The 26,635-nt window shown below is 42.6% G+C and overlaps 1 protein-coding gene across 1 annotated transcript in view; it reads left to right on the forward strand.

Moving 5' to 3' along the window:
• Positions 1–4,330: 4,330 nt before the first annotated feature.
• Positions 4,331–26,635, forward strand: part of LOC126106576 (cytochrome P450 4C1-like) — a 171,354-nt gene continuing 149,049 nt past the window's right edge. The window contains exons 1-2 of the mRNA XM_049912919.1: positions 4,331–4,433; positions 22,664–22,913. Of these exons, the coding sequence (XP_049768876.1) occupies positions 22,699–22,913 (215 nt within the window). The 5' untranslated portion in view covers positions 4,331–4,433; positions 22,664–22,698. The remainder of the gene's footprint in view (positions 4,434–22,663; positions 22,914–26,635) is intronic.

Raw genomic sequence — 26,635 nt, forward strand, 5'->3', positions numbered from 1 at the left:
AGATCCTTGAGCGTCATGCACTCCGCCTCGCCTTCCGTATCCACCTCCCGTCCTCCACGCGGATCCTCTATGATCTCATTCCTTTCCCCCATCTGCTCCTATTCCTCGAACATATCCGCATCCTCTACACCTCCCGCCATCTTGCACCCCCTCACCCCCTGGTTGCTCCTCTCCTCTCCCATCCCTGCCCCCTGCCACGTCTTCACCGTTGTGTCCCTCCTACCCTCCATCTCTGCACCCTACATCTCCTTTCCCAAGGTGGCTTCCATCAACCCCCCCTCCCGGACGATGCCCTCTCTCCCTCCATTTATCCTTCCTATCAACTCTGTTCCTCACTCCCCCTCCTTTCCTCTGTCCTTTCCCTGGGCTCCCTCTTTCCCCCCTTCCGTCCTGTTTTCTCCCCACTAAACCTCTCCCTACCTCCATTCTCCCCCCCCCCAAGTCCTTTTGTATTCCCCTCCTCTGCCTACCCCACTCCCTGTCGCGTCTGCCCCCCACCCCTCTTATGGGTCCTCATCCTCCATCAGCTCCTTTCCCGGGTCCCCCCTTCGCTTTTACTCTCCTTTCCCCCCTTTTTTGTTTTCCCATCTTCTGTCCAGTTTCCCCCCACCTGCTCTCGACTGTGGTGTGTCACATTTGCCAACTTTTTAGTGCGGTGTCCCAGTGACTATTCAGTGTTGTTCGTCTTTCTCGAGTTGCGAACAGAAACCATGCTGTCGCTAGGTGTGAATTTTATGTCTTTTGCGAACAGAATCCAGACTGTCGCCGTGTTTTTTAATTGTCTGTCTATTGTTTTACCTGTCTGCTTCGTATGTATTTTATTAGCATCATCATCCCTCTGTTCTTTGTTTTAAGTTCCACGATTTCTTTTCGCCATGTTACTCTTTAAGTCTCGTATTTTACCGCCTGTTTTTATTATTTGTTCTCTTCATCTTTTTAACAAAGTCTGTAGGCTGAAGAGCGGCATACTAAGCTGCTGCCAGCCCGCTCCCTTCGGGGGGAATTAAAATTCAATAAAGAAAAAAAAAAAAAAACGGCTTTTCCTCCTTTCCGCGTCTGCGACGTTCGCTGTGACTCTCAATGCAGGAACACACTCTGCTTGTAAAGCTGTATTACAAAAATGATGACTGTGCACACGTCGCTTTGCAGAAGTTCCGGAATCTGAAGGGTTTGAAAAAAGGCGTTGGTTCGATGACTGTCGTAGGTCTGGAGAAAATGATTCGGAAATTCGAAAAGACGATCGAATTGATTCGACGTCAGTGGAAGCAGTGGCCACAGCAATGCAGGAGGAGACGGGTGGTGGTGTGTAAACGTGCAGTGCACGGAGAACTGCCCGAACCTTGGACATACCCGAGAGCACGGTGCGTAAAATCCTACGAAACATCCTTCTTTGCTACCCGTACGAAATCACCCGTGTGCACGAGTTGCTTCCTGTTGCCTTTCCGGCAAGAGAGACCTTTGCTTTAGAATTTCTTGCTCGCATGGAAGTGGACAATGATTGGCTGTGGAAGATTTTGTGGACAGACGAAACCCGCTTCCATCTGACAGGCTATGTCAATACGCAGAATTGTCGAATATGGGCAACGGAAAACCCACACGCAAATCAACCAGTACCACTTCATCCTGAAAAGGTATCATTTATCATAGGGCCATATTTTTTCGAAGAAACAAGTGCTTCCGGTCCTGTTAGCTGTACCGTCAACGCTAAGCCCTATGAGTGTCTTTTGCGCAACCACGCCATTCCAGCTCTCCAGCAGCGAGGATGTGCGGATGGGATCGTTTCTACGCAAGATTTCGCACCTCCGCACATTGAAAATCAAGTTAAGCAGCTGTAGAAGGGCCATTTTTGAAATGCTATAATTATCAGCCGCCATTTCCCTACAGCCTGGCCGTCCCGATCACCTGATCTTAATCCGTGTGACTTCTGGCTGTGGGGCAATCTGAAAGAGGTTGTGCTCAGTATTCCGGTTGCAAACTTAGCTGCATTGAAGTCACGCATAGTGCAACACCTTCTGATCGTGAGCCAGGAAACACTTCAATCAGCTGTGGAACATGTTGCTTCGCGATTTCAACTTGTTGCAGAAAACGGTGGACAGCATGTTGAACATGTTTTGTGCCAATAACACGGGCTTACGTAACTAACAGTATCACACCTGTACACCCATGCACACTGAGTAATACAGTTTGTTTAACGTCAGACGTTGTTGTATGATTCATTTGTCATTCGTAGTCGACCACTACGAAATTATGATGCTTACAGCGCCATCTATTGCTACATTTTGAAACTATTTGTCTTTCTTGTGCCGTACGTTTTCCTCCTTCTCCGATAACACTCCGTTGAAATTTGACAACATTCTGACCAGTGGTGTTATTTGTACAATGGTTTGAAATTTTAACTTTAATTAGAATCACCCTGTGTACAAATAACAGCATATGCAATAGTCCTCTTGTGAGCAGAACTACTGTTCAAAACAAACTGCAGTACAAGAGCCACGAGATGTTTGTGTTGCAAGTACACCAAATGTCGCTACTGCAGGCATGCACATATTTGCAAAAATTAATTGAAAAACTTAAAATAAAGGGGGATACAATCAGTAAAGACTGTAATGGGCTTAAAAGTTATAAGAGGCAACACAGTAATAACAAGCGATGAAATAAAACACGACAAAAGTTAGATAGCTAAAAGTGGAAGAGTTAAGTGACAGTAAGTGATATATGCTCCAGTAGCAATATTATAGGTAATGACATATGTAATAAACAGCGATTCAGAGTGCACAGAATAATATTAAAAATTATAAAAAGTAGCTAAAGAAGTCACAGCGAAAGAAAAAGACTGCCACACATAATCAGCGCCCTCAGTTAACGCTAATTATTGAAGAACACGTGTATGCCTACAGTAGCGACATCTGGTGCTCTTGCAACACAAACATCTTGTGGCTACTGTACAGCAGTTTGCTTTGAACTGTAGTGCTGCTCTCAAGATGAATATTGTATATGCTGTTATTTATGTACATCTAACGATACTGGTTCTAATTTTGTGTTTAACTTGTGACGATGTCACTACGGCTGCAGTACATTAGGGCATGTTTTTATAGAACAGGTACGCCTCTTCATACTTAAAAAGCAAAAATGTACATGAATGTCAAAGTACTTTTCATTATGGTCTATTTTATCGTTTCAAGCTGTAGACAATCTGCTAGTATATTTATGTTTCCCATATTTTGCTGGAGATCTGAAGATGGTCATTATAGGTCGAAACCGGTAGTTTCATGACCAATAATTTGTGACCATAGATGTAACGTGAAGGAAATGTATTCTGTATTTGGGTCACTGTTTTATTCGCAACCATGTAGCAGCTTGTGAAACATTTTAGTCAGATGCAGGCGTATACGATAATATTGAATGAAAATTACTGACAAGCTTAGTTGCAATCAAGAGTTACTACTATAAAAATATTGACTAAGCTTAGTTGCAATCAAGAGTTACTCAAATGGTTCAAATGGCTCTGAGCACTATGGGACTTAACTTCTGAGTTCATCAGTCCCTTGGAACTTAGAACTACTTAAACCTAACTAACCTAAGGACTTCACACACATCCATGCCCGAGGCAGGATTCGTACCTGCGACCGTAGTGGTCGCGCGGTTCCAGACTGTAGCGCCTAGAACCGCTCGGCCACCCCGGCCGGTAAGAGTTACTACTAAAACCATAACCTTACACTAAACATCAGGTAAAGCCTAACTTTGTATCACATATTTTGTCCCTCTTGAGATGTGTAGGTCTTTCTACACACAATCAATTTCGTTTGACAGTTTTTCAAAAGCGACAATATCAATATTTCAGTTATTATTGTTAACTTACCATTATAATCAGTAATGCACTTATATTCAATTATGATGCGGTAAATTGTAATACTTCAAACGGCTTATGCACTTAATTGATCATTTTATATTCAACGAACAAATACTCCAGTACTTTGTGCAATTAAATCTTTATCTCACTTTCACAAACAAAACACTCTTACAACTTATTTAGCCAGTGTACATTATCATTAATCAAGTTCACTGACCTTAAAAGATAATTAGAGTACTGAGTCTGCATTCCCTTTTGTTTCTGTGGGAGAAACTCTTTCAGCCTTCTCATTGTCTGAGGCATACTAGGCTGTAATAAGAACTGATTATCAAGTGATGGTAGGTTCTCATGTAAGCCCTGACGTTCGGAAATTAAGTATTGTTTAAACAGTTAATCATAACCTCACTATCCATTGTATCTTTGAATTCCGTGGACATACATAATGCATCACTTGCAAAACCAGGTGCCTCACCTTGTTCGAGGACGTCGTCGCGACAACTCTTCATTTAGGCTACACTGGATGCACGCTTGCACTCGGTATAGGTTTGATTCAGCAAGGCCTTGGGGGACACTTTGCTGCGTGGTAAGTCAGATTTATTTCCTGTTTTGCATATTTTCTTCAAATACTGTACAATTTCCTCTTGATATGACCAACAATGCCATGACGTAGTTTGTTTGGATAGAGGAGAACGCCTTTTGGCGACACTAGAAAACAGATGGGTAACAATAGCATTACATGACCAAGTTTTTAGTGCACATAAATTATTATTACTTTCTGCAGTAGCTGTTCCAAAACAAACAAAACGCTTCAAATGTAACAACTAGCACAGGGCAGAGTAATCGTATATACAAACCCATAAAAACAATCACTCAGTTAAAAAGTTTAAATGCAAATTTATTGCCCAGTCGAAACATTCACTAGCTGGATTATCTCGAACGTAAACATATAAGTAAAATATTCAATGCATAGACAGATGCTGTTGCACCACGTGTCAAACGCAAATGAAAACAAGTCTAACATCAAAGAAATACATACTGTACATCTTGCTTGTGGTATCTAGAAGCAAATTGAAGTAAATCGATATCACTGTGAATGATTTTTCTGCTAACACTAGTTTTTATCGAAGTAGCTACAATCGTAAAACTAAACAGCGTCGTACTTATACTTAAGACCTATTAAATTATGGCACTGTTAACTGCTAAAATGAGTGTATGATCTCAGAACATTAATATTGAAAAAATAAATCATTCATTACTTCTCGATTATATCGTGCACATATATTTAATGCACACCATGAAATTGGGATCTAATATTTAAGCTACATTTTGGAAGTAGCAAAATGTAGCGGCATTTTCCGTAAGATGAACTGTTGGAAGCTATGTTGGGTTGATATCGTCTTCCTGAAAATGCTGGCAACATAAAATGGTCCTGTGTAGACGTTCGCCATTTCTTTCTTCTCATGGTATTCTCCCATAGAGCTTTCTGATATTGTTATTTCGAAAATCTGAAATCGTACAAGCGAAAAATACGCTACGGGACGCTTAAAGAAGTAGGACAAATTTGTTTGTAATAAAAGTGGCAAAATAACACGCTACAGAGACAGTTTATGCATGAAATATTCGGCTTTCTTTCCATCAAAAACAGCGTGCTCCATGACTGTATTAATGAGGCCCAAGAGAGGAGAAAGAGCATCATCCGTCATAAATTTCTGATCTGTTTATTGCAGATCGATTTCAGCTACTGTTAGCTGTCTTCAGTGCATTATATCCAAGTCATGATGACACGTCGTAAATATATTAGGACATGGTAGCATTCACATTACAAACAAGAAACAAATCGGTAGCGTCAAGTGGTACCATGTGCTATTATTTTTACAATGAGTCATCATAAGTTGGATGTAATGCAGTGAAGATAGCTAAACGGTAGCTGAAATCGATTTGCAATAAAGAGGTCAAAAATGTATGACAAATGTTGCGATTCCTCTATATTACACATGAAATAACGTTCCTATACATTTCGTGTCGCAATCTGAGCGGTTTGTGCACCCAAGGACCACGCATGTCTACATTGTAGCTCAAAGTACTTCAGAAAACTAGACAATCCTATGCATGCAAGCTAAGAACAAAGGTATTTTGGCTTCACAGTTGTGACATCACGGCTTTAGGTAATGGCACCTGCCAAAACCCAGACGTTAAATCTACACTAGACATAAACTTCACACTATAGAAATCGTCTAACAGTTCATTTATATTTTCAGGTTAATGATTCTCCTTAATTATTAACCTCTTCGGCTTTCTTGCACCTAACACTGTCCTCACAGCCCCCGGCCTTCTTTTTATAGAGCAACATTGGAATTATATTTTTCATTTCTGCCTAACTCTTTTACGTTCCAATCCAACTTCATTTTTACTCTAGCCATCACTACCACTTGACCTGCCATAACAATAAAAAAATGACTTGACCATAATTATTTCATGTGGTATCACTCTCAAAGTGTATTCTAGTTAACAACTCCGTAGGCCTATCTGAAAACAACTGTTTGTATCTATACTATAGGAAGTAAGTTGCATTTTCTCTTCTTCAGATAAATGAACCATCTCAACCATCATATATATTTGTTCTGTAGTGCACATCTCCTCGCTTTCCTCATATTCCTTTTGCAAGTGAGCCATTTATTCGCACATTTTTAATTCCCTTTCAAATCAGATCCTTTCTGGCACCCTCCAGTATCTAATTCTACCATTATACCCTTTACTATTATGTTACAATCACAGTTATACAAAAATAATTCCTGATATAATATTCATAGAGATTACAATATGAATTGTATTAAAAAGATGGTAACTGATTTTGAAATCTAATAAAATTTCCTTCACAGTTGTACTGCTACAGGCCCCAGTTAGCGGTAGTACGACCGTATCCTTACACCTAATTTGTAACCAAAAAGATACATAATAACCACAATCCAATATTGCCTCATTTTACACCACTATTCCCATCATAATATCAATGTTTGGTAGGACTTTTCCAATAGTTACCCTGTTTATTTCTTTTCCCAATAAATCAGATTCTATTTCCTCTCTATTCTCTTCCGCCACTGTATAAACACTCTTATGTGTTTCCCCACATACATTTATATATCCTCTTTAAGTAATTCAATGAATATACTTTCAGTTTCTTGTTCCTCACACTCCTCTCGAACTTCAACTGACAAACTGATCTGGTGGCAAACTTTTATTAACTTTAGCATAGGATACATAGGCACAAAGACTTTAGTCAGCCTTCTCTTTTCCCATCCAGTAACAATCCATACCTTCATCTGAAGTCACATGTTCATTATTGAGGAAAACATGTGTTTCATTATAACATCAGGGCAACCTCCAAGAGCAATATCCATACTACCATACATCCATACTTTAGTAATCACTTCATCACCAGTATAATAAAATTATCATTTACATTAATCTACACTTGCATATCAACAAAAAATATATTTTACAGCATCATTACTACAAGTATCATCAACACTAGTATCTACTTTGCTTTGTATAAGTTCTCCCTCACGATTCATTCCTCTATTTCAAGTCACATGTTCATCATTGAGGAAAACATGTGTTTCATTATAACATCAGGGCAACCTCCAAGAGCAATATTCTTACTACCATACATCCATACTTTAATAACCACTTCATCACCAGCATAATAAAATTATCGTGTACATTACTTGACACTTGCATATCAACAACAAATATATTCTACAGCATCATTACTACAAGCATCATCAATACTAGTCTCTACTTCACTTTGTATAAGTTCTCTCTCACTGTTTACACAATTCCTCTCATTACTTATCAATGCATGTACACCTACGTCACAATTGCTTTAACTGGTATATTATTTTGACCCTTGAGTTCATATGTACTTCTCCTTTCCCATGTGATAAAACAAAAGTGTCTGTTTCAGATGTTTCAGTAATTCTAGCTGAAACTAAACATGAACGGTTTTCAGTATGCTCTAGCTTAGCCACTCCAATTCTCTCAAATACTGCTCCAATATGAACATTACCTTGGTCACGATTTACTCCATTTATTACAGCGAATTCTCCTCCAAAATGCCTCGTGTGAATCTTAAGTGAGGTACCAGCTAGTTTCCTGACCACTCTGTTCTATTGCGCCAAGTAAAATTCTTACCATCGTAATGTATCCTGCCCCAATTCATACTTTCTGTTTCTGTTCCATTAACGTTGATCTGCAACATAGAACCTGTTGTAGCTGTGGGTGGATGATGTTACAACACACACTTCACAAATTAGTTTGTGATTACAATATGAAGAAGTTTATTTGCATATTTACAAAATGATCAGAAAGCTGAGAAGATTTCATATATTTGTTATTCTCAAATGCATCTTTCCCAAACACTGTCAGTTCAGTAGTACTGTGCATCAGTGGCTGAAGTACAGTGTTAAATCACAGGCTGAGTGTATTTGGATTAGTTGCATCGTACTATGCTCTTCTATCCTCATTGCGAATCTTGTGCAGTCTGGTAGGCAGTAGTCAGAGGACAACCTGAGGCAGAGCTCTGAGTGCAGCGGTTTAAATAGGTCCTTGGACCAGCCTCACTTGCAGGCAGTGAGTTGGCACCTTCGACCATAGATACTAGTAGACTGGCCTTGCTGTGCAGAAGCTATACGGCTGGTGTGGCTCCAACATAAACCACGTGACTGTTGGCAAAACGTGGCGGGATTTCAAATCAGCGGTCTGACATCCTAGATTGGAACGGATTTTCCCCACATTTCTCAATTGACTGCCAAACGCTTCCAACAAAAACTACTTTCTTATTTGTGAAAAATTATGCCAGAACTACATTTGACCTGGATTTGTTCAAAGTACCATTTATAAAATCTAACAAATAAATCGAACGCCACTCTGGTGGGCAGTGGGACGAAATTACTATAAACTATCAATTATAGTAAAATGTCGTTAAAATTCTTTTAAATAGTAAGAGTGGGCTCGCGTCAAAACTTTAAACATTGTATTCGCCACGTTTCGAGCTTTAGTCACTTATAAAAGAAAATGGGCTATGGGAATTATGTCAACTATAGGTGCCAAAATTGTTTACTTTAGGAGCAGGTCCATTTTAGAGTATCAATTTTAAGTGCACTTCAAAGGTTCAGTTCCCACTATTTTTACAAAAGTTTAAACTATTAGTTTAAAAAAATGATATTTTAGAAGAAAGGTGAGACTTGGCAGATTCAGAAAATAATTTTGGAGCCAAGGTTTAAAAATGACAGACACTGCAAATACAAATTATAGATATACATTGTAAATAATAACTATCAAAACACTTCTCCTCGAAGTGCTTCGAGCAAAGGCGCGTATGTGCAGATGGTTTAAAGTTTTTCCGTTTCAAGGCCTGTATCCAAAGCTGCCTTCGGTTTTCACCCTTACAGAACCTATGAGTAGGAACGAGAAACAGTTATACTTACTTCTGTAACCGAATCATCACAGATACTTTCCAAAATGTAATATGAGTCTGAGTTTACAGGCATCACTTTCAACACTTTAATTTACGCGATACTGTATTTCAGGTGTAAAAAACATATAAAAGTCAATTCAGCAGATTTCAATAAACGCATCTGCACTATCTTAGACACACTTACACGTGAAATGTAATGCCATTTCCCCGACAAAACGCTGAGTACAGCCATAAGCGCAACACGAAACTACCATGTTTTGCCAACATTCACGTGACTTCAGCCCAGAGATGTTGGAGCCACGAAAATGACGTCAGGGCCAGTCTATTATATTTATGGTCGAAGGTTGGCACGAATTTGACGCCCTCTGGTGTTGTGTCTAGCGCCACATGGCGGTCTACGGCGAGCCCTCTCGCGCTCACGGCAGCCAGTTTTAATGTCTAGTCTGCAGAGATGTGTGTGTGTGTGTGTGTGTGTGTGTGTGTGTGTGTGTGTGTGTGTGTGTGGTTTGAGGTTTTCGGGCGCTAAACAGCGTGGTCATCAGCGCCCAAACGCATAGAAACAGGAACACATGCAGTGAAGGGACGAAGACGGACAGCGAACAAGGAGAACGGCTAAAAGACACAGACCTGACGCAGTTACAAATCCTCACATTCAGAGGCAAAACAAGAGGAGAAGAAACGCACTAAAGGAGGAAAGGAAACACAAGGAAAAGAGAACAGAAATCGAAGTGAAACAAGTAGGTAATCGTGACTGGCGGACCTCTTACCTAAAGCTTGGGTGAGCCAGTCACCCAGCAGCACATTAAAATCCTCTCCCTAAAATCCGAGGCAACAAATTGGACAGGACACAAAACCGTAAGACCTTAACCACAGTCGTTGCGTCGTCTTGCGAAATAGAGGGCAAATCCGGTGGCAAGGAAACCACCGCACTCTGGTCAGAGAATAAAGGACAGTCAAGTAAAATGTGGCGGACAGTAATCTGGACGCCACAAGCACTGCAGATTGGGGGGTCCTCCCGCCGGAGTAAAAAACCGTGCGTTAAGGGACTGTGCCCGATGCGGAGGCGAGTGAGGAGAACCTCATCCCGCCTGCACGACTGGTAGGACGTACGCCATGGCCGCGTGGTGGCCTTAACCAGACGCAGCTTATTTTCACCGCTTGCCAGCCACTCCTCTTCCCATTGACGCATAGCACGAAAACGCAAAAGGGAGGTAACAGCATGGAGGGGGACGGCACATTCAACAACGTGAGGGAGGGATGTGACACAATGCACTGTGTGTAGTCAATGATGACACCGACGTTACCGCATTCCTCCTCACCCGCCCACCACCTCAAAAGTTGAGCACTATTAATTCTTAGCGTGGGGCAGCCGACGACGTGGGAGAGGTCTGTGCCGTTTTGCTGCTGATGGCTAAACGCAGCGTGATGGAAAATGGTGTCGGGCAACCCGCATCCCAACATTTGTTTTGCAGAGACCCTAGGGATATCTGCCACAAAACCAGAGGTCTTTCCAGCGCCATCGGCGTGTCCAGCACACGCACTGCTGAGGATGTCGAAGACTGTATGGGTGATGCTCTCCTGATGTCAGTGACTGATGTCACTCAGAATGTTGGCGGATACTGCAGCTGTGCCATCGATGGTGTGGGCAAGTAAGGGCAGAGTCGTGTCCGCATCTAGTGGTCTAGTGGCTAGCATTGCTACCTCTGGATCACGGGGTCACGGGTTCGATTCCCAGGCAACTTGGGGATTTTCTGTGCCTGGGGACTGGGCGTTTGTGTTGTCCTCATCATTCACAAAAGTGGCAGGATTGTATTGTGTACATAATGGGAATGTGTACAGGTGCTGATGACCACGCAGTTGAGCGCCCCACAAACCAAACATCATCATCATCATCATCATCATCATCTGCAGAGTCGTCTGATCACCCATGCCACTCCAACGTCAGGGGCCGGAAGAGGCTGCTTGAGGGCAGTAGTCTGTGTTGGAACTAGCATTTCTGGAACGTGAAAATTTATGACACAAACGAAGTAGGTTTTGATGTCGTCGATATGTGTCCAATTTGCCACGAACGGTATAATGAACTTAGACAGTTGTCTGAGTGACAACATCGGACTCATTTCTGGGGGTTGGTGAGGAACATTGTCCTTCATTGCAAAGTCAACATCTGAAGCAGAGTGTCGATGTTGATATAGTGGCAACAGGGTGCAGGGTCGACGCCCATGTAATAATTACGCCGGCGAAGCGATTAGAAACGGCAAAGTATAACAGGCGCTCAGAATCAGTCACAAAGTATTTTCCCCACGAGTGTAAAACACGGTGTTTGGATATCTACGCCTTGAAAGTGTGAGTGAAACATTCGGCTTCAACCTTTCATTGAGGGTAGAATTGTGGTGTTCGGTTATGTTGAATTCCATTTTGTAGGCAAAACTGTTGAAATTCCAACGTAGAAAATTGTGGACCCCTGTCCAAAACGACAGACTGTGGCGAACTTTCTAAACACTGTGGTTCGATGTTACTGGCGCTGTACTGTTGCGGAAACGACTTAGATCCATGAGACATACCAGTGCTCGCCGTAAGGGGACCTACTGTACGTCACAGTCAGACAAACCAATGCGTCGCAATGGTAACATAGTAAATGCATACTAAGAATCCAAGACAAAAAGACTACAGATGGACAAAAGTGTGGAATACAGGAAACATAATGGTCAAAGACATAAGAACTTGAGTTAAAAAGAAAGTAAAAAATACAGGTAAATCAAGATAACACCTGCAACACCCTGGATCTCACTTTATAATGCTTATACTATTGGTACGCATCACTTTTGTGTTATTAATCTTGTTTTGGTCTTTTGTAGGCTTATACGCATCTATGATGCGATTTTCCTTATGATAGTGATGTCTTCTTGATACTTAGGACGCTGAGGTTGTTGCTATTTCTTACGGTTTTACTTGTTGAAATTAACTCGTTTGCATACCATTTTTAGCAGGTTACATTTTTAGACTCACTGACATATTCGCATATGTACGTATTTTATGAATTTTATTGATTTTGGATTGATGTCAACCTGATGGTAGCAGTGAATTTTGAGTATGTTATGAGCTACTGTTGTGTATCACAAGTTTTACTATGTGTCTCGGGACTTCTAGGGTATGTAAGCTTGTGCTAATATATTAATTTTTTATAGTCTTGGTTTTCACCATAATTTGGTGGGTGTCGATTTAGTATTGTTCCATTCCATGACTGGTTTATAGTATGAGGCCATTTAACAACTGCTTTTCGCTCACAGTTGTTTCCCCTTTTTTCGGCAGTGTGTTGCTTAATTAGTGGGCTTATACTTTGGTGTCTGGTTTGTTTTCTCACAGCTCCCTTACTTTTAACTTGTTCCATCTCCACACTGCCTATTGCGATACAGCTTGCTTTGTGTCAGTTCCTATTTGTATGGTGGACGTGTCATTTTATAAATAGGTCGATAGTATGACGCCTTATATTCAAAAGGAAATAGTAATTACATAGTCAATTGAAATTTTGGAGGACTCCCATTAGTGAATATGGATTGAGTCATTGTTCATTTCACTCTAATATTTTCCCACCTCTTAACCGATGTAAGGGACACCAAGTCATCTCTTATTTTTTTTCTTTTTTTTTTTTTGTATTTGATATGTAAGCATTCGGTTTCATGTCTGGCTACATTTCTGATGTTTTTTAATTAATTTTGTCACCAGTAGACAACACTAGGGCGATTTCTTTGTGCGCTATTGTGTACTTCGTAGTTACATCAAACGTTTTATTTTGAATAAGGATATGTTTTTTGTAGGACCTATTCTCTTTCTCGCCTATAAGAATTATGTAGGTTTTTGTATTTAAAAAATACATAAAATAGTAAATAAATAAATAAATAGTGAAAAAGTGGAGAAGTGTGTATCTTATGTACCAAGGAATGAAAGCTTTATTGCAGTAGAGGCTGTGTTAATAAATCTAATACCGAGAGAGAAGGTTCAGCAGCATTCATCAAAGGAAGTCTGTTTTCTGACCAACCAATTAATGGGTCATAAAGCTTTTAACCGAGCGTCCGTTTCGTGTCGTAGTACTCTAAGGCTACTGCGGAACAATTGCATCCGTTCATCTTTCATGTTTTTCCTGATGGTGAAGACGTCTTGCACCAAGGCCGTAACCGGCTTCATTGGTTCGAGCAGCATGACAGTGAAGTTACTTTGATGTCTTGGGCACCAGATTCGCCTGCTCTAAGCCCGATGGAACTCCTCTGCGACACTATCAGGTGCCACCTTCGCGCACACAGACCACTGGGCAGTAACTGCGTCACCTACGAGTGGCGTATCGCTCCGCCGGAAACCTACCAAAGATATCTCCATGCTTCTGACTGACGGTCGGTGGGACATCCACCGTTCACTTATGTAATGCAATGAAACACCTGTAGCCGTCATTTCGATGTTATTTATTACACAGGTTAAGGCAAAAGTCTGGATGTACCCCACCAAAGTCGAACGGTGCGGGGTGTCTGCAGCTACGAGCCCAACACTATAAGAGCGGTGGCGACAGCGGCGGCCATCCTGAAATCCGCCATCTTGAATTTGGAGTACGTGTTTCAGATGGGAAGGAGGTCATGTAGCACATTATTCTGAACTGATTCTTTCTCAGAAATACACCTATGAACTTGTCGAGAAGTTGTTTTTGTGCTCTTCAGTCCTGAGACTGGTTTCATGCAGCTCCCCATGCTACTCTATCCTGTGCAAGCTTCGTCATCTCCCAGTACTTACTGCAACCTACATCCTTCTGAATCTGTTCAGTGTATTCATCTCTTGGTCTCCCTCTACGATTTTTACCCTCCATGCTGCCCTCCCATACTAAATTGGTGATCCCTTGATGCCTCAGAATATGCCCTACCAACCGAACCTTTCTTCTAGTCAAGTTGTGCCATAAATTTCTCTTCTCTCCAATTCTATTCAATACGTGCTCATTAGTTGTGTTATCTACCCATCTAATCTTCACCATTCTTCTGTAGCACCACATTTCGAAAGCTTCTATTCTCTTCTTGTCCAAACTATTCATCGTCGACGTTTCACTTCCATACATGGCTACACTCCATGCAAATACTTTCAGAAACAATTTCCTGACACTTAAATCCGTACTCGGTGTTAACACATTTCTCTTCATCAGAAACGCTTTCCTTGCCATTGCCAGTCTACATTTTATATCCTCTCTACTTCGACCATCATCAGTTATTTTGCTCCCCAAATAGTAAAACTCCTTTACTACTTTAAGCGTCTCATTTCCTAATCTAATTACCGCAGCATCACCCGATTTAATTCGACTTCATTCCATTACCCTCGTTTTGCTTTTGTGGATGTTCATCTTATATCCTCCTTTCAAGGCACTGTCCATTCCGTTCAGCTGCTCTTCCAGGTGCTTTGCTGTCTCTGACAGAATTGCAATGTCATCGGCGAACCTCGAAGTTTTTATTTATTCTCCCTGTCTAACTCCCTTCCCAACCAGTGCTTCCCTGTCATGCCCCTCGACTCTTACAACTGCCATCTGGTTTCTGTACAAATTGTAAATAGCCTTTCGCTCCCTGTATTTTACCCCTGCTACCTTCAGAATTTGAAAGAGTGTATTCCAGTCAACATTGTCCAAAGCTTTCTCCAAGACTACAAATGCTAGAGGTTTGCCTTTCAGTAACCTATCTTCTAAGATATGTGGTAGGGTCAGTATGGACTCGCGTGTTCCAACATTTCTACGGAATCCAAAATGATCTACCCCGAGGTCAGCTTCTACCAGTTTTTCCATTGGTTTGTAAATAATTCGTGATAGGACCTGATAAATTTTAGGACACCTGTCAGAGTTGACGTTACAGAGTATGCCCAATGTGACCTCCAGTGCGCCGGACACAAAATCGGAGACATTTTTGCCAGTCCTGCCGCACACGCCGCAGTATCTGTGGGTCAACAGCGACGCACGCCTCCTCAATGGATCGCTAAAGATGGCCAACACTATTGATTTTTACTTCATACACAGTTGATTTCAGATGTTGCCGCAAGTAAAAGTCAAGAGATGTAAGATCATGGGAGAATTCGACAGAACCCATCCTACCAATTCAGTGACCTTCTGTTCATCCAGAAACAGTCATCAGTAGCATAGTGGGGAGGTGTACCATCTTGTTGAAGGCGGCTGGGAACTCACCCTGCCGATTAACAACATTGGAAGCACATAATCACGGAGCATGTTACACAACTGGCCATTAAAATTGCTACACCACGAAGCTGACAAGCTACAGACGACAAATTTAACCGATAAGAAGAAGATGCTGCGATATGCAAATGATGAGCTTTTCAGAGCATTCACACAAGGTTGGCGCTGGTGGCGCCACCTACAACGTGCTGACATGAGGGAAGTTTCCAACCGATTTCTCATACACAAACAGCAGTTGACCGGCGTTGCCTGGTGAAACGTTGTTGTGATGCCTCGTGTAAGGAGGACAAATGCGTACCATCACATTTCCGAGTTTGATAAAGGTCGGAGTGTAGTCTATCGCAATTGCGGTTTATCGTATAAAGACATTGCTGCACGCGTTGGCCGAGATCCAATGACTGTCAGCAGAATATGGAATCGGTGGGTTCAGGAGAGTAATACGGAACGCCGTGCTGGATCCCAAAGGCTTCATATCACTAGCAGTCGAGATGACAGACATCTTATCCGCATGGCTGTAGCGGATCGTTTCGATCGTTTCGATCTCTGAGTGAACAGATGGGGACGTTTGTAAGACAACAACCATCTGCACGGATAGTTTGACGACGTTTGCAGCAGCATGGACTATCAGCTCGGAGACCACGGCTGCGGTTACCCTTGACGCTGCATCACAGACAGGAGCGCTTGCGTTGCTGTACTCAACGACGAGCCTAGGTGCACGAATGGCAAAACGTCATTTTTTCGGATGAATCCAGGAACTGTTTAGAGCATCATGATGGTCGCACCCGTGTTTGGCAACATCGCCGTGAATCCACATTGAAAGCGTGTATTCTTCATCGCCATACTGGCGTATCACCCGGCGTGACGGTATGGGATGCCATTGGTTACACGTCTCGGTCACCTCTTGGTCGCATTGACGGCACTTTGAACAGTAGACGTTACAGTTCAAATGTGTTACGATCCGTGGCTCTACGCTTCATTCGATGCCTGCGAAACCCTTCATTTGAGCAGGATAATGCACGACCGCATGTTGCAGGTCCTGTACGGGCCTTTCTGGATAGAGAAAATGTTCGACTGCTGCCCTGGCCAGCACATTCTTCAGATCTTTCACCAATTGAAAATGTCTGGTCAATGGTGGCCGAGCAACTGGCTCGTCACAATACGCCAGTCACTACTCTTGATGAACTGTGGTATCGTGTTGAAGCTACATGGGCAGCTGTACCTATACACGCCATCCAAGCTCTGTTTGACTCAATGCGCAGGCGTATCAAGACCGCTATTACGGCCAGAGGTGGTTGTTCTGGGTACTGATTTCTCAGGATCTATGCACCCAAATTGCGTGAAAATGTAATCACATGTCAGTTCTAGTATAATATATTTGTCCGATGAATACCCGTTTATCATCTGCATTTCTTCTTCGTGTAACAATTCTAATAGCCAGTAGTGTAATATTCCTCTCCCAATTCAATGTTCCACCAATAAACACCGGATCCACGAATCTTAGTTCCAAAATCCCACACCAAACCATCGCTTTTCACCACCAAAACATTTACAGGGAGCCACTCACAAGTGGCTTGCAGCTAACCAGTAATGATGATTCTGTTGGTTTACTTCTTCTTGCACATATAAACCAGCTTCGTCACTGAACGACACCTGTCGTATGAAGTTTGTATTACTTTTACACTGATCCAAAGACCATTCTGCTAACAGCACGCATCGATCAGAGCCATTTTCCGAGAGACGATGTTGCGCATGTAGTTTTTATGGGTGCCATTGGTGTGTGTACAACACACGCAGGATTGAATGGTGACTGACACCAGATATTGCTGATAACCGGTGGGTACTGGGATGTGGACTTTTCACAAATGATGCCACAATTGCTGTTGCAACCTCCTCGTCAGTGGCTGTTCTTGGGCGTCCATTGCGTAGTTTGTCCACCACAGAACCTGCTGCACGAAATTTGTACAGTAACTTGGATACTGTCATATGAAAAATGTTTGTTTCAAGATGCCGGGGAAGTCAGGGGAAGTCACTCTGGTACTTCGTCCACCACTCATTAACACAATTTCATTGCATCCCAGCTGTGTAAGTGCCACTGTGGTTCACCTGCAAGAATAAAAAGAATTGATCACTTCTTGCTATTTCGAAGTTTAACAGATCATAACTAAATGGTTCAAATGGCTCTGAGCACTATGGGACTTAACATCTATGGTCATCAGTCCCCTCGAACTTAGAACTACTTAAACCTAACTAACCTAAGGACATCACACAACACCCAGTCATCACGTGTGTTCCTGGGGAAGAGGCAGTTGAAAATGATGTGCCATATGACCCCCTTCCCATTTGAAACACGTAACCCAAATCCAAGATGGCGGAGTTCAAGATGGTCGCCACTTTCACCATAGCTCCTATAAGTCGCGCCCTGCAGACACCCCATACCAGAGGCCATAATGATTCCTCAACACTGTTAGAATTTTATACTCGTGTATCCAGACTTTCGCCTCACCCTGTGTAGCAACCAGTTTTGTTGACACAGTGGATCATCTCCAGGCCTTAACTGACGCTGAGAGGGTGAACCTCAGTCATATACACAATCCCATCAGTGGCCAACTTCTATGAACTGGCTTCCATAGGCTACTGTAACAGCGATGTTGTGTCTCAAACACCAGCCACCAGTCACCAAAACTGATTGCTATGTGATAAATAACATCAAAAGGACACCTGCAGGTGTGTCATTTTATTACCAGGGAAAACCAAAAGTAAGGTCTCCTATTTTCTTATGAGTACATAGACCTGTTTATTTCTACAATGGTTTACATCAGTTGACAGCTTGAACATTTAGCTATTATTCGACATAATTACTATTTCTGTCGATGCATTTTTGTAGACACTGAAGCAGTTTTTGTATGCCAATGTCATACCAGCTCGCCGCCACGCTGTTCAGAAAGTTATGAACCTCTTCTTTCACCTCGTCGTCGGAGCTGAATCGCTTTCCGGTCAAGTTTTCATTTAACCTATGTAACAGGTGATAGTCACTGGGTGCCAAGTCAGGACTATAGGGTGGGTGGGTGATTATGTTCCACTGAAACTGTTGCAGGAGATTAACGGTTTGCCGAGCGATGTGTGGACGAGCGTTGTCATGCAGAATGTGTACGCCCTTGCTAAACATTCCTCTTCTCCGGTTCTGAACTGCACGTTTGAGGTTTTTCAGAGTCCCACAGTACCTGTCAAAGTTAACTGTGGTCCCAAAGATTCAGCTCCGACGACGAGGTGGAAGAAAAGGTTCATAACTTTCTAAACAGCATGGCGGCGAGCTGGTATGACATGGGCATACAAAAACTGACACAGAGTCTACAAAAATGCATCGACAGAAATGGTGATTATGTCGAAAAACAGCTAAATGTTCAAGATGTAAACTGATGTAAACCATTGCAGAAATAAACAAGTCTTTGTACTTCTAAAATTAGACCTTACTTTTGGGGTTACCCTCGTACATATATTACCTACAATAGATAAGTCGACTACCGCCATGAACCATGGACCTTGCCGTTGGTGGGGAGGCTTACGTGCTTCAGCGATACAGATAGCCGTACCGTAGGTGCAACCACAACGGAGGGGTATTGTTGAGAGGCCAGACAAACGTGTGGTTCCTGAAGAGGGGCAGCAGCCTTTTCAGTAGTTGCAGGGGCAACAGTCTGGATGATTGACTGATCTGGCCTTGTAACAATAACCAAAACGGCCTTGTTGTGCTGGTACTGCGAATTTTTCCCGAGGGCATGGAGCTTTACTGTATGGTTAAATGATGATGGCGTCCTCTTGGGTAAAATATTCCGGAGGTAAAATAGTCCCCCATTCGGATTTCCGGGCGGGGACAACTCAAGAGGACATCGTTATCAGAAGAAAGAATACTGGCGTTCTACGGATCGGAGAGTGGAATGTCAGATCCCTTAATCGGGCAGGTAGGTTAGAAAATTTAAAAAGGGAACTGGATAGGTTAAAGTTAGATATAGTGGGAATTAGTGAAGTTCGGTGGCAGGAGGAACAAGACTTTTGGTCAGGTGAATACAGGGTTATAAATACAAAATCAAATGGGGTAATGCAGGAGTAGGTTTAATAATGAATAGAAAAATAGGAGCGCGGGTAAGCTACTACCAACAGCATAGTGAACGCATTATTGTGGCCAAGATAGACACGAAGCCCATGCCTACTACAGTAGTACAAGTTTATATGCCAACTAGCTATGCAGATGACGAAGAAATTGATGAAATGTATGATGAGATAAAATAAATTATACAGGTAGTGAAGGGAGACGAAAATTTAATAGTCATGGGTGACTGGAATTCGAGAGTAGCAAAAGGGAGAGATGGAAACATAGTGGGTGAATGTGGATTGGGGGAGAGAAATGAAAGAGGAAGCCGTCTGGTAGAATTTTGCACAAAGCATAACTTAACATAGCTAACACTTGGTACAAGAATCATAAAAGAAGGTTGTATACATGGAAGAATCCTGGAGATACTAGAAGGTATCAGATAGATTATATAATGGTAAGACAGAGATTTAGGAACCAGGTTTTAAATTGTAAGACATTTCCAGGGGCAGATGTAGACTCTTACCACAATCTATTGGTTATGAACTTTAGATTAACACTGAAGAAAATGCAAAAAGGTGGGAATTTAAGGAGATGGGACCTGGATAAACTGATTAAACCAGAGGTTGTACAGAGTTTCAGGGAGAGCATAAGGGAACAATTGACTTGAATGGATGAAAGAAATACAGTAGAAGATGAATGGGTAGCTCTGAGGGATGAAGTAGTGAAGGCAGTAGAGGATCAAGTAGGTAAAAAGACGAGGGCTAGTAGAAATCCTTGGGTAACAGAAGAAATATTGAATTTAATTGATGAAAGGAGAAAATATAAAAATGCAGTAAATGAAGCAGGCAAAAATGAATACAAACGTCTCAAAAATGAGATCGACAGGAAGTGTAAAATGGCTAAGTAGGGATGGCTAGAGGAAAAATGTAAGGATGTAGAGACTTATCTCACTAGGGGTAAGATAGATACTGCCTACAGGAAAATTAAAGAGACCCTTGGAGAAAAGAGAACCACTTGTATGAATATCAAGAGCTCAGATGGAAACCCAGTTCTAAGAAGGGAAAGCAGAAAGGTGGAAGGAGTATATAGAGGGTCTATACAAGGGCGATGTACTTGAGGACAATGTTATGGAAACGGAGGAGGATGTAGATGAAGATGAAATTGAGATATGATACTGCGTGAAGAGTTTCACAGAGCACTGAAAGACCTGAGTCGAAACAAGGCCCCAGGAGTAGACAACATTCCATTAGAACTACTGACGGCTTCGGGAGAGCCAGTCCTGACAAAACTCTACCATCTGGTGAGCAATATGTATGAGACAGGCGAAATACGCTCAGACTTCAAGAAGAATATTATAATTCCAATCCCAAAGAAAGCAGGTGTTGACAGATGTGAAAATTGCCGAACTATCAGTTTAATAAGTCACAGCTGCAAAATACTAACGCGAATTCTTTACAGACGAATGGAAAAACTGGTAGAAGCCGACCTCAGGGAAGATCAATTTGGATTCCGCAGAAATGTTGGAACACGTGAGGCAATACTGATCCTACGACTTATCTTAGAAAATAGATTAAGGAAAGGCAAACCTACATTTCTGGCATTTTTAGACTTAGAGAAAGCTCTTGACAATGTTGACTGGAATTCTCTCTTTGAAATTCTAAAGGTTACAGGGGTAAAATACAGGGAGCGAAAAGCTATTACAATTTGTACAGAAAGCAGATGGCAGTTATAAGAGTCGAGGGACATGAAAGGGAAGCAGCGGTTGGGAGGGGAGTGAGACAGGGTTGTAGCCTGTCCCCGATGTTATTCAGTCTGTATATTGAGGAAGCAGTAAAGGAAACAACAGAAAAATTCGGAGTAGGGATTAAAGTCCATGGAGAAGAAGTAAAAACTTTGAGGTTCGCCGATGACATTGTAATTCTGTCAGAGACATGAAAGGACCTGGAAGAGCAGCTGAACGGAATGTACAGCGCCTTGAAAGGAGGATATAAGATGAACATCCACAAAAGCAAAACGAGGATAATGGAATGTAGTCGAATTAAATCGAGTGATGCTGCGGTAATTAGATTAGGAAATGAGACGCTTAAAGTAGTAAAGGAGTTTTGCTATTTGGGGAGCAAAATTACTGATGATGGTCGAAGTAGAGAGGATATAAATGTAGACTGGCAATGGCAAGGAAAGCGTTTCTGATGAAGAGAAATTTGTTAACATCGAGTATGGATTTAGGTGTCAGGAAATTGTTTCTGAAAGTATTTGCATGGAGTGTAGCCATGTATGGAAGTGAAACGTGGACGATGAATAGTTTGGACAAGAAGAGAATAGAAGCTTTCGAAATGTGGTGCTACAGAATATTGCTGAAAATTAGATGGGTAGATCACATAACTAATGAGGAGGTATTGAATAGAATTGGGGAGAAGAGGAGTTTGTGGCACAACTTGACAAGAAGAAGGGACCGGTTGGTAGGACATGTTCTGAGGCATCAAGGAAATACAAATTTAGCATTGGAGGGCAGCGTGGAGGGTAAAAATCGTAGAGGGAGACCAAGAGATGAATACACTAAGCAGATTCAGAAGGATGTAGGTTGCAGTAAGTACAGGGAGATGAAGGAGCTTGCACAGGATAGAGTAGCATGGAGAGCCGCATCAAACCAGTCTCAGGTCTGAAGACAACAACAACAACAACAGATATGTCGAACCCAGGTCACATAGAACAGCCACCGGACAGCGTTATAAAAGTGGACTAGCCCACTATAAATCAGCAGGTCATTATTTTTTGGCTAACAAGTGTGTCGTGTGACCCATACGGCTTATTCACAAAAATATTTTCCACATCGTGTAATACTTAAGAACGCAGCAGCTTCATAACCCCAATATTGTTGCTTGAAACATGTAGTATTTACCACTCTTTCTGAATGTCAAGGGACGAATTTGCTACTACTAGTCCTTTTAATCCACCAATTGTGAACAGGAAAATGAAACCTAGAGCTACCCTGTGCACAGTATTGACAACTACGAGATGTGTGACCAGCTGTGCTTCTGACTTCAGGTCGATTATCGACAACGGTCGATAGCTGCTGGGCCATGGCGTGGTGGCTGTGGCTGTTGGTGCTCGTGGTGGTGTGGTGCTGCGCCGGCGTGGTGGCGGTGCTGTGGAGGCTGTGGGCCACCAGACCGCTCATAGACGCTCCGGGGCCACCCACACTGCCCATCATCGGGAACATCCTGCAATTCCGCGAGCTACCACTGACGGTCCGCAAGCTACGAGACCTCTACGACCAATACGGAGACTTGACTAGGTGAGCTGGGAGAGTGGTTAGCCGTAACTTAACACACACAGAGAAATGATGCTGCCTGGTCTCCGAAAATAAATAGCATAATTGTGGACGATGTCTAGTTTTGCACAAGGTGAAGCGTTAGGGAACTAGGCACAAAGATGATACGTAATCAGCATTGTTTCAGAAAATATCGTTCTTGTGTAACGCAGATAGCACTTTATTCGCACGAAGTAATGGCCACTATCGACAGGGGATCTCAAGTTGATTCCGTATTTCTAGATTTGCTGAAAGCTTTTGTCACCTTTCCTCACAAGCGACTTCTAATCAAGCATCGGGCCTATGGGGTATCGTCTCAGTTGTGCGACTGGATTCGTGATTTCGTGTCAGGAAGGTCGCAGTTCGTAGTAATAGACGGCAAATCATCGAGTAAAACTGAAGTGATATCAGGTGTTCCCCAGGGAAGCGTCCTGGGACCTCTGCTGTTCCTGATCTATATAAATGACCTGGGTGACAATCTGAGCAGTTCTCTTAGGTTGTTCGCAGATGATGCTGTAATTTAGCGTCTAGTAAGGTCATCCGAAGACCAGTATCAGTTTCAAAGCGATTTAGAAAAGATTGCTGTATGGTGTGGCAGGTGGCAGTTGACGCTAAATAACGAAAAGTGTGAGGTGATCCACATGAGTTCCAAAAGAAATCCGTTGGAATTCGATTTCTCGATAAATAGTACAATTCTCAAGGCTGTCAATTCAACTAAGTACCTGGGTGTTAAAATTACGAACAACTTCAGTTGGAAAGACCACATAGATAATATTGAGGGGAAGGCAAGCCAAAGGTTGCGTTTCATTGGCAGAACGCTTAGAAGATGCAACAAGTCCACTAAAGAGACAGCTTACACTACACTCTTTCGTCCTCTGTTAGAATATTGCTGCACGGTGTGGGATCCTCACCAGGTGAGATTGACGGAGGACATAGAAAGGGTGCAAAAAAGGGCAGCTCGTTTTGTATTATCACGTGATAGGGGAGAGAGTGTGGCAGATATGATACGCGAGTTGGGATGGAAGTCATTAAAGCAAAGACGTTTTTCGTCGCGGCGAGATCTATTTACGAAATTTCAGTCACCAACTTTCTCTTCCGAATGCGAAAATATTTTATTGAGCCCAACCTACATAGGTAGGAATGATCATCAAAATAAAATAAGAGAAATCAGAGCTCGAACAGAAAGGTTTAGGTGTTCGTTTTTCCCGCGCGCTGTTCGGGAGTGGAATGGTAGAGAGATAGTATGATTATGGTTCGATGAACCCTCTGCCAAGCACTTAAATGTGAATTGCAGAGTAATCAGGTAGATGTAGATGTAGATGATCAACGATTCTTTTGGTACTAAATACGATGGGTGTCCGTAAAATAAGATTGCCAAGGACCTGCAGTCGCGAGGAACGCTATTACACTGGATCCGGCCACAATGGCGTTTAGCTTCGTTCTCCCTCACATATTTTCCGCCCCGATGAGCTGTTTGCGACGATCAGTCTTGGCTTGGCAGCCTTCAGAGACGGGACGCCGATCCGCATCTCACTCCAGAAGAGAATTACGCTATGTGATTTGTTTCCTGTGTGCAAAAAAAGACTATGCCGGTAGACATTCATTCCCAACTGCGTGAGGTCTATGGAGAAACGCGTATGAGCGGAGAACATGCGTGAAAATGGTGGAGGGAACTCAAAGACTGACGTACAGACGCCCATGACGAACAGTGTTCTGGACGGCCATCGGTTTCGCACGAGACGACTGCGAAAGTGGAAGAAGCAATGGTGAAAGATCGAAGGCTGACAATTCACGGGCTCTGTGAGATGACCCCTGATGTCACCAGGATCAGCACTGAAAAAATTTTGACAACCATTTAAGGTATGCCAAGGTTTGTGCAATGTTGGTCCTGGGAATGCTTACGGAAGACCACAAACGGAAAAGCATGGCAATGGACCTCGAATTTCTTCAGGCCTACGCAACTGATGGTGAGGAGTTCTTAGACTCTATTGAGAATGAGGACGAGACCTGGGTCCACTAATAACACCTAAAACGAAACAACAATCCTGTCGGTGGAAAGACACAGTGCCGAAGTAACTGCAGAAATTCAAACAAACAATGTCCGCCGGGAAAATTGATGGCGAGCATGGTTTCGAACAGGAAGGGATTATTGTTGTGCGAATTCTTGCCGGCCGGTACAGCAATCGACGGCTACTGTGAGACGCTGAAGAACCTTCACCATGTGACCCTAAACAAGAGCACAATCACACGAAGGGAGTGCTTTTTCATCAGAACAACGCTCGTTCACGTATCACCCGTGTCACAACAAATCTCATGAACAAAATTTGGATGGGATGCTGTCACACACCGGCCGTGCAACCCATAAATATTCCCAAGTGATTTCCATCTCTTCCCGGAATTGAGGAAATACCTGAGTGGGACGCACTTCATAACCAGAGAGTAGCTGAAAGAAGATATTTTAAGCTACCTTTGTGGCACTGTGGGAGAGTTCTACAGTGCGGTCATAAAATGGTTCAAATGGCTCTGAGCACTATGGGACTTAACAGCTATGGTCATCAGTCCCCTAGAACTTAGAACTACTTAAACCTAACTAACCTAAGGACATCACACAACACCCAGTCATCACGAGGCACAGAAAATCCCTGACCCCTCCGCGAATCGAACCCGGGAACCCGGGCGTGGGAAGCAAGAACGCTACCGCACGACCACGTCATACAGAAGATGGTACACCACAAGCAAAAATGCATTGATCTCAACTGTGATTATGTCGACAAGTAGGTTTGAGTCTAAGCTTTCCAAATATATTTCATTCAATGTCAATGAACATGCTTTTCATTGTGGAAAATAATTGGAACATTATTTTATGGACAACCCTCTTAAAATTGGAAATTATCGTCCAGGAATTAGTGAGGTAACCATCACGTGTCTGTTCTGGGTCCACTGCTTTTCTTAACGATCTAAGGACAATCATAAATTTTTATCATCATTTCGAAAAATAAATATCGTGATTATTTTTTTGCTTGTTTGCAGATGTATGTACAGTACTTAAACATTTCGAAATCCCCACATCTCAGTAATCCAGCACGCCATATCGTGGCTACGCTCACCTGCATTTGGACTTGCGCAACATTTCCCCATCCGTCAAATCCGCTCTAGTTAGCCGTACCTATGTGTCACTTCAAAATGTGCAGCAGTGGTAACTCACTGATGATTAGATCCTGTAGAGCTATCACATTCTGAGAATGTTAATTGTGGCGTTTCAGCCAATGTCGCAAACAGTCTCTTATATTTCGTACCTGGTTAAGATTGAGCCAGTTGAAGAGAGACAGAGTGTCTGGGTGTTCTTGAGGTGTGTGTGTGTGTGGAGCCCTGTCAACACTGCTGTTCTAATCTTCGAAGACAAGTGTCTCCTCAACATAAGCGCCACGAAGATGTAGAAGAGAAATGCCAACATTTGGACACTGAAATTGTTCAAATAACCATCCTAATTCATGTTCACGGTAAGCTGATGTGCGGGACCAGGTCGTAGCAGGGAAAAAGCCCCCAAAACATCACAGAACCACTACCGGCCTGAACTACATCGTCCATGCACTGTGGGTTAATCATCTCATTGGAACGTCTGTGCAATCGTCTCGTTTCATCATCTGGCACGAGGAAAAATTTTCCCTGTGCAAATAAAGAGATGTCGAACGCCAGAACAGAAATTT

This window comes from Schistocerca cancellata, chromosome 10, assembly GCF_023864275.1.
Source record: "Schistocerca cancellata isolate TAMUIC-IGC-003103 chromosome 10, iqSchCanc2.1, whole genome shotgun sequence".
Lineage (NCBI taxonomy): Eukaryota > Metazoa > Arthropoda > Insecta > Orthoptera > Acrididae > Schistocerca > Schistocerca cancellata.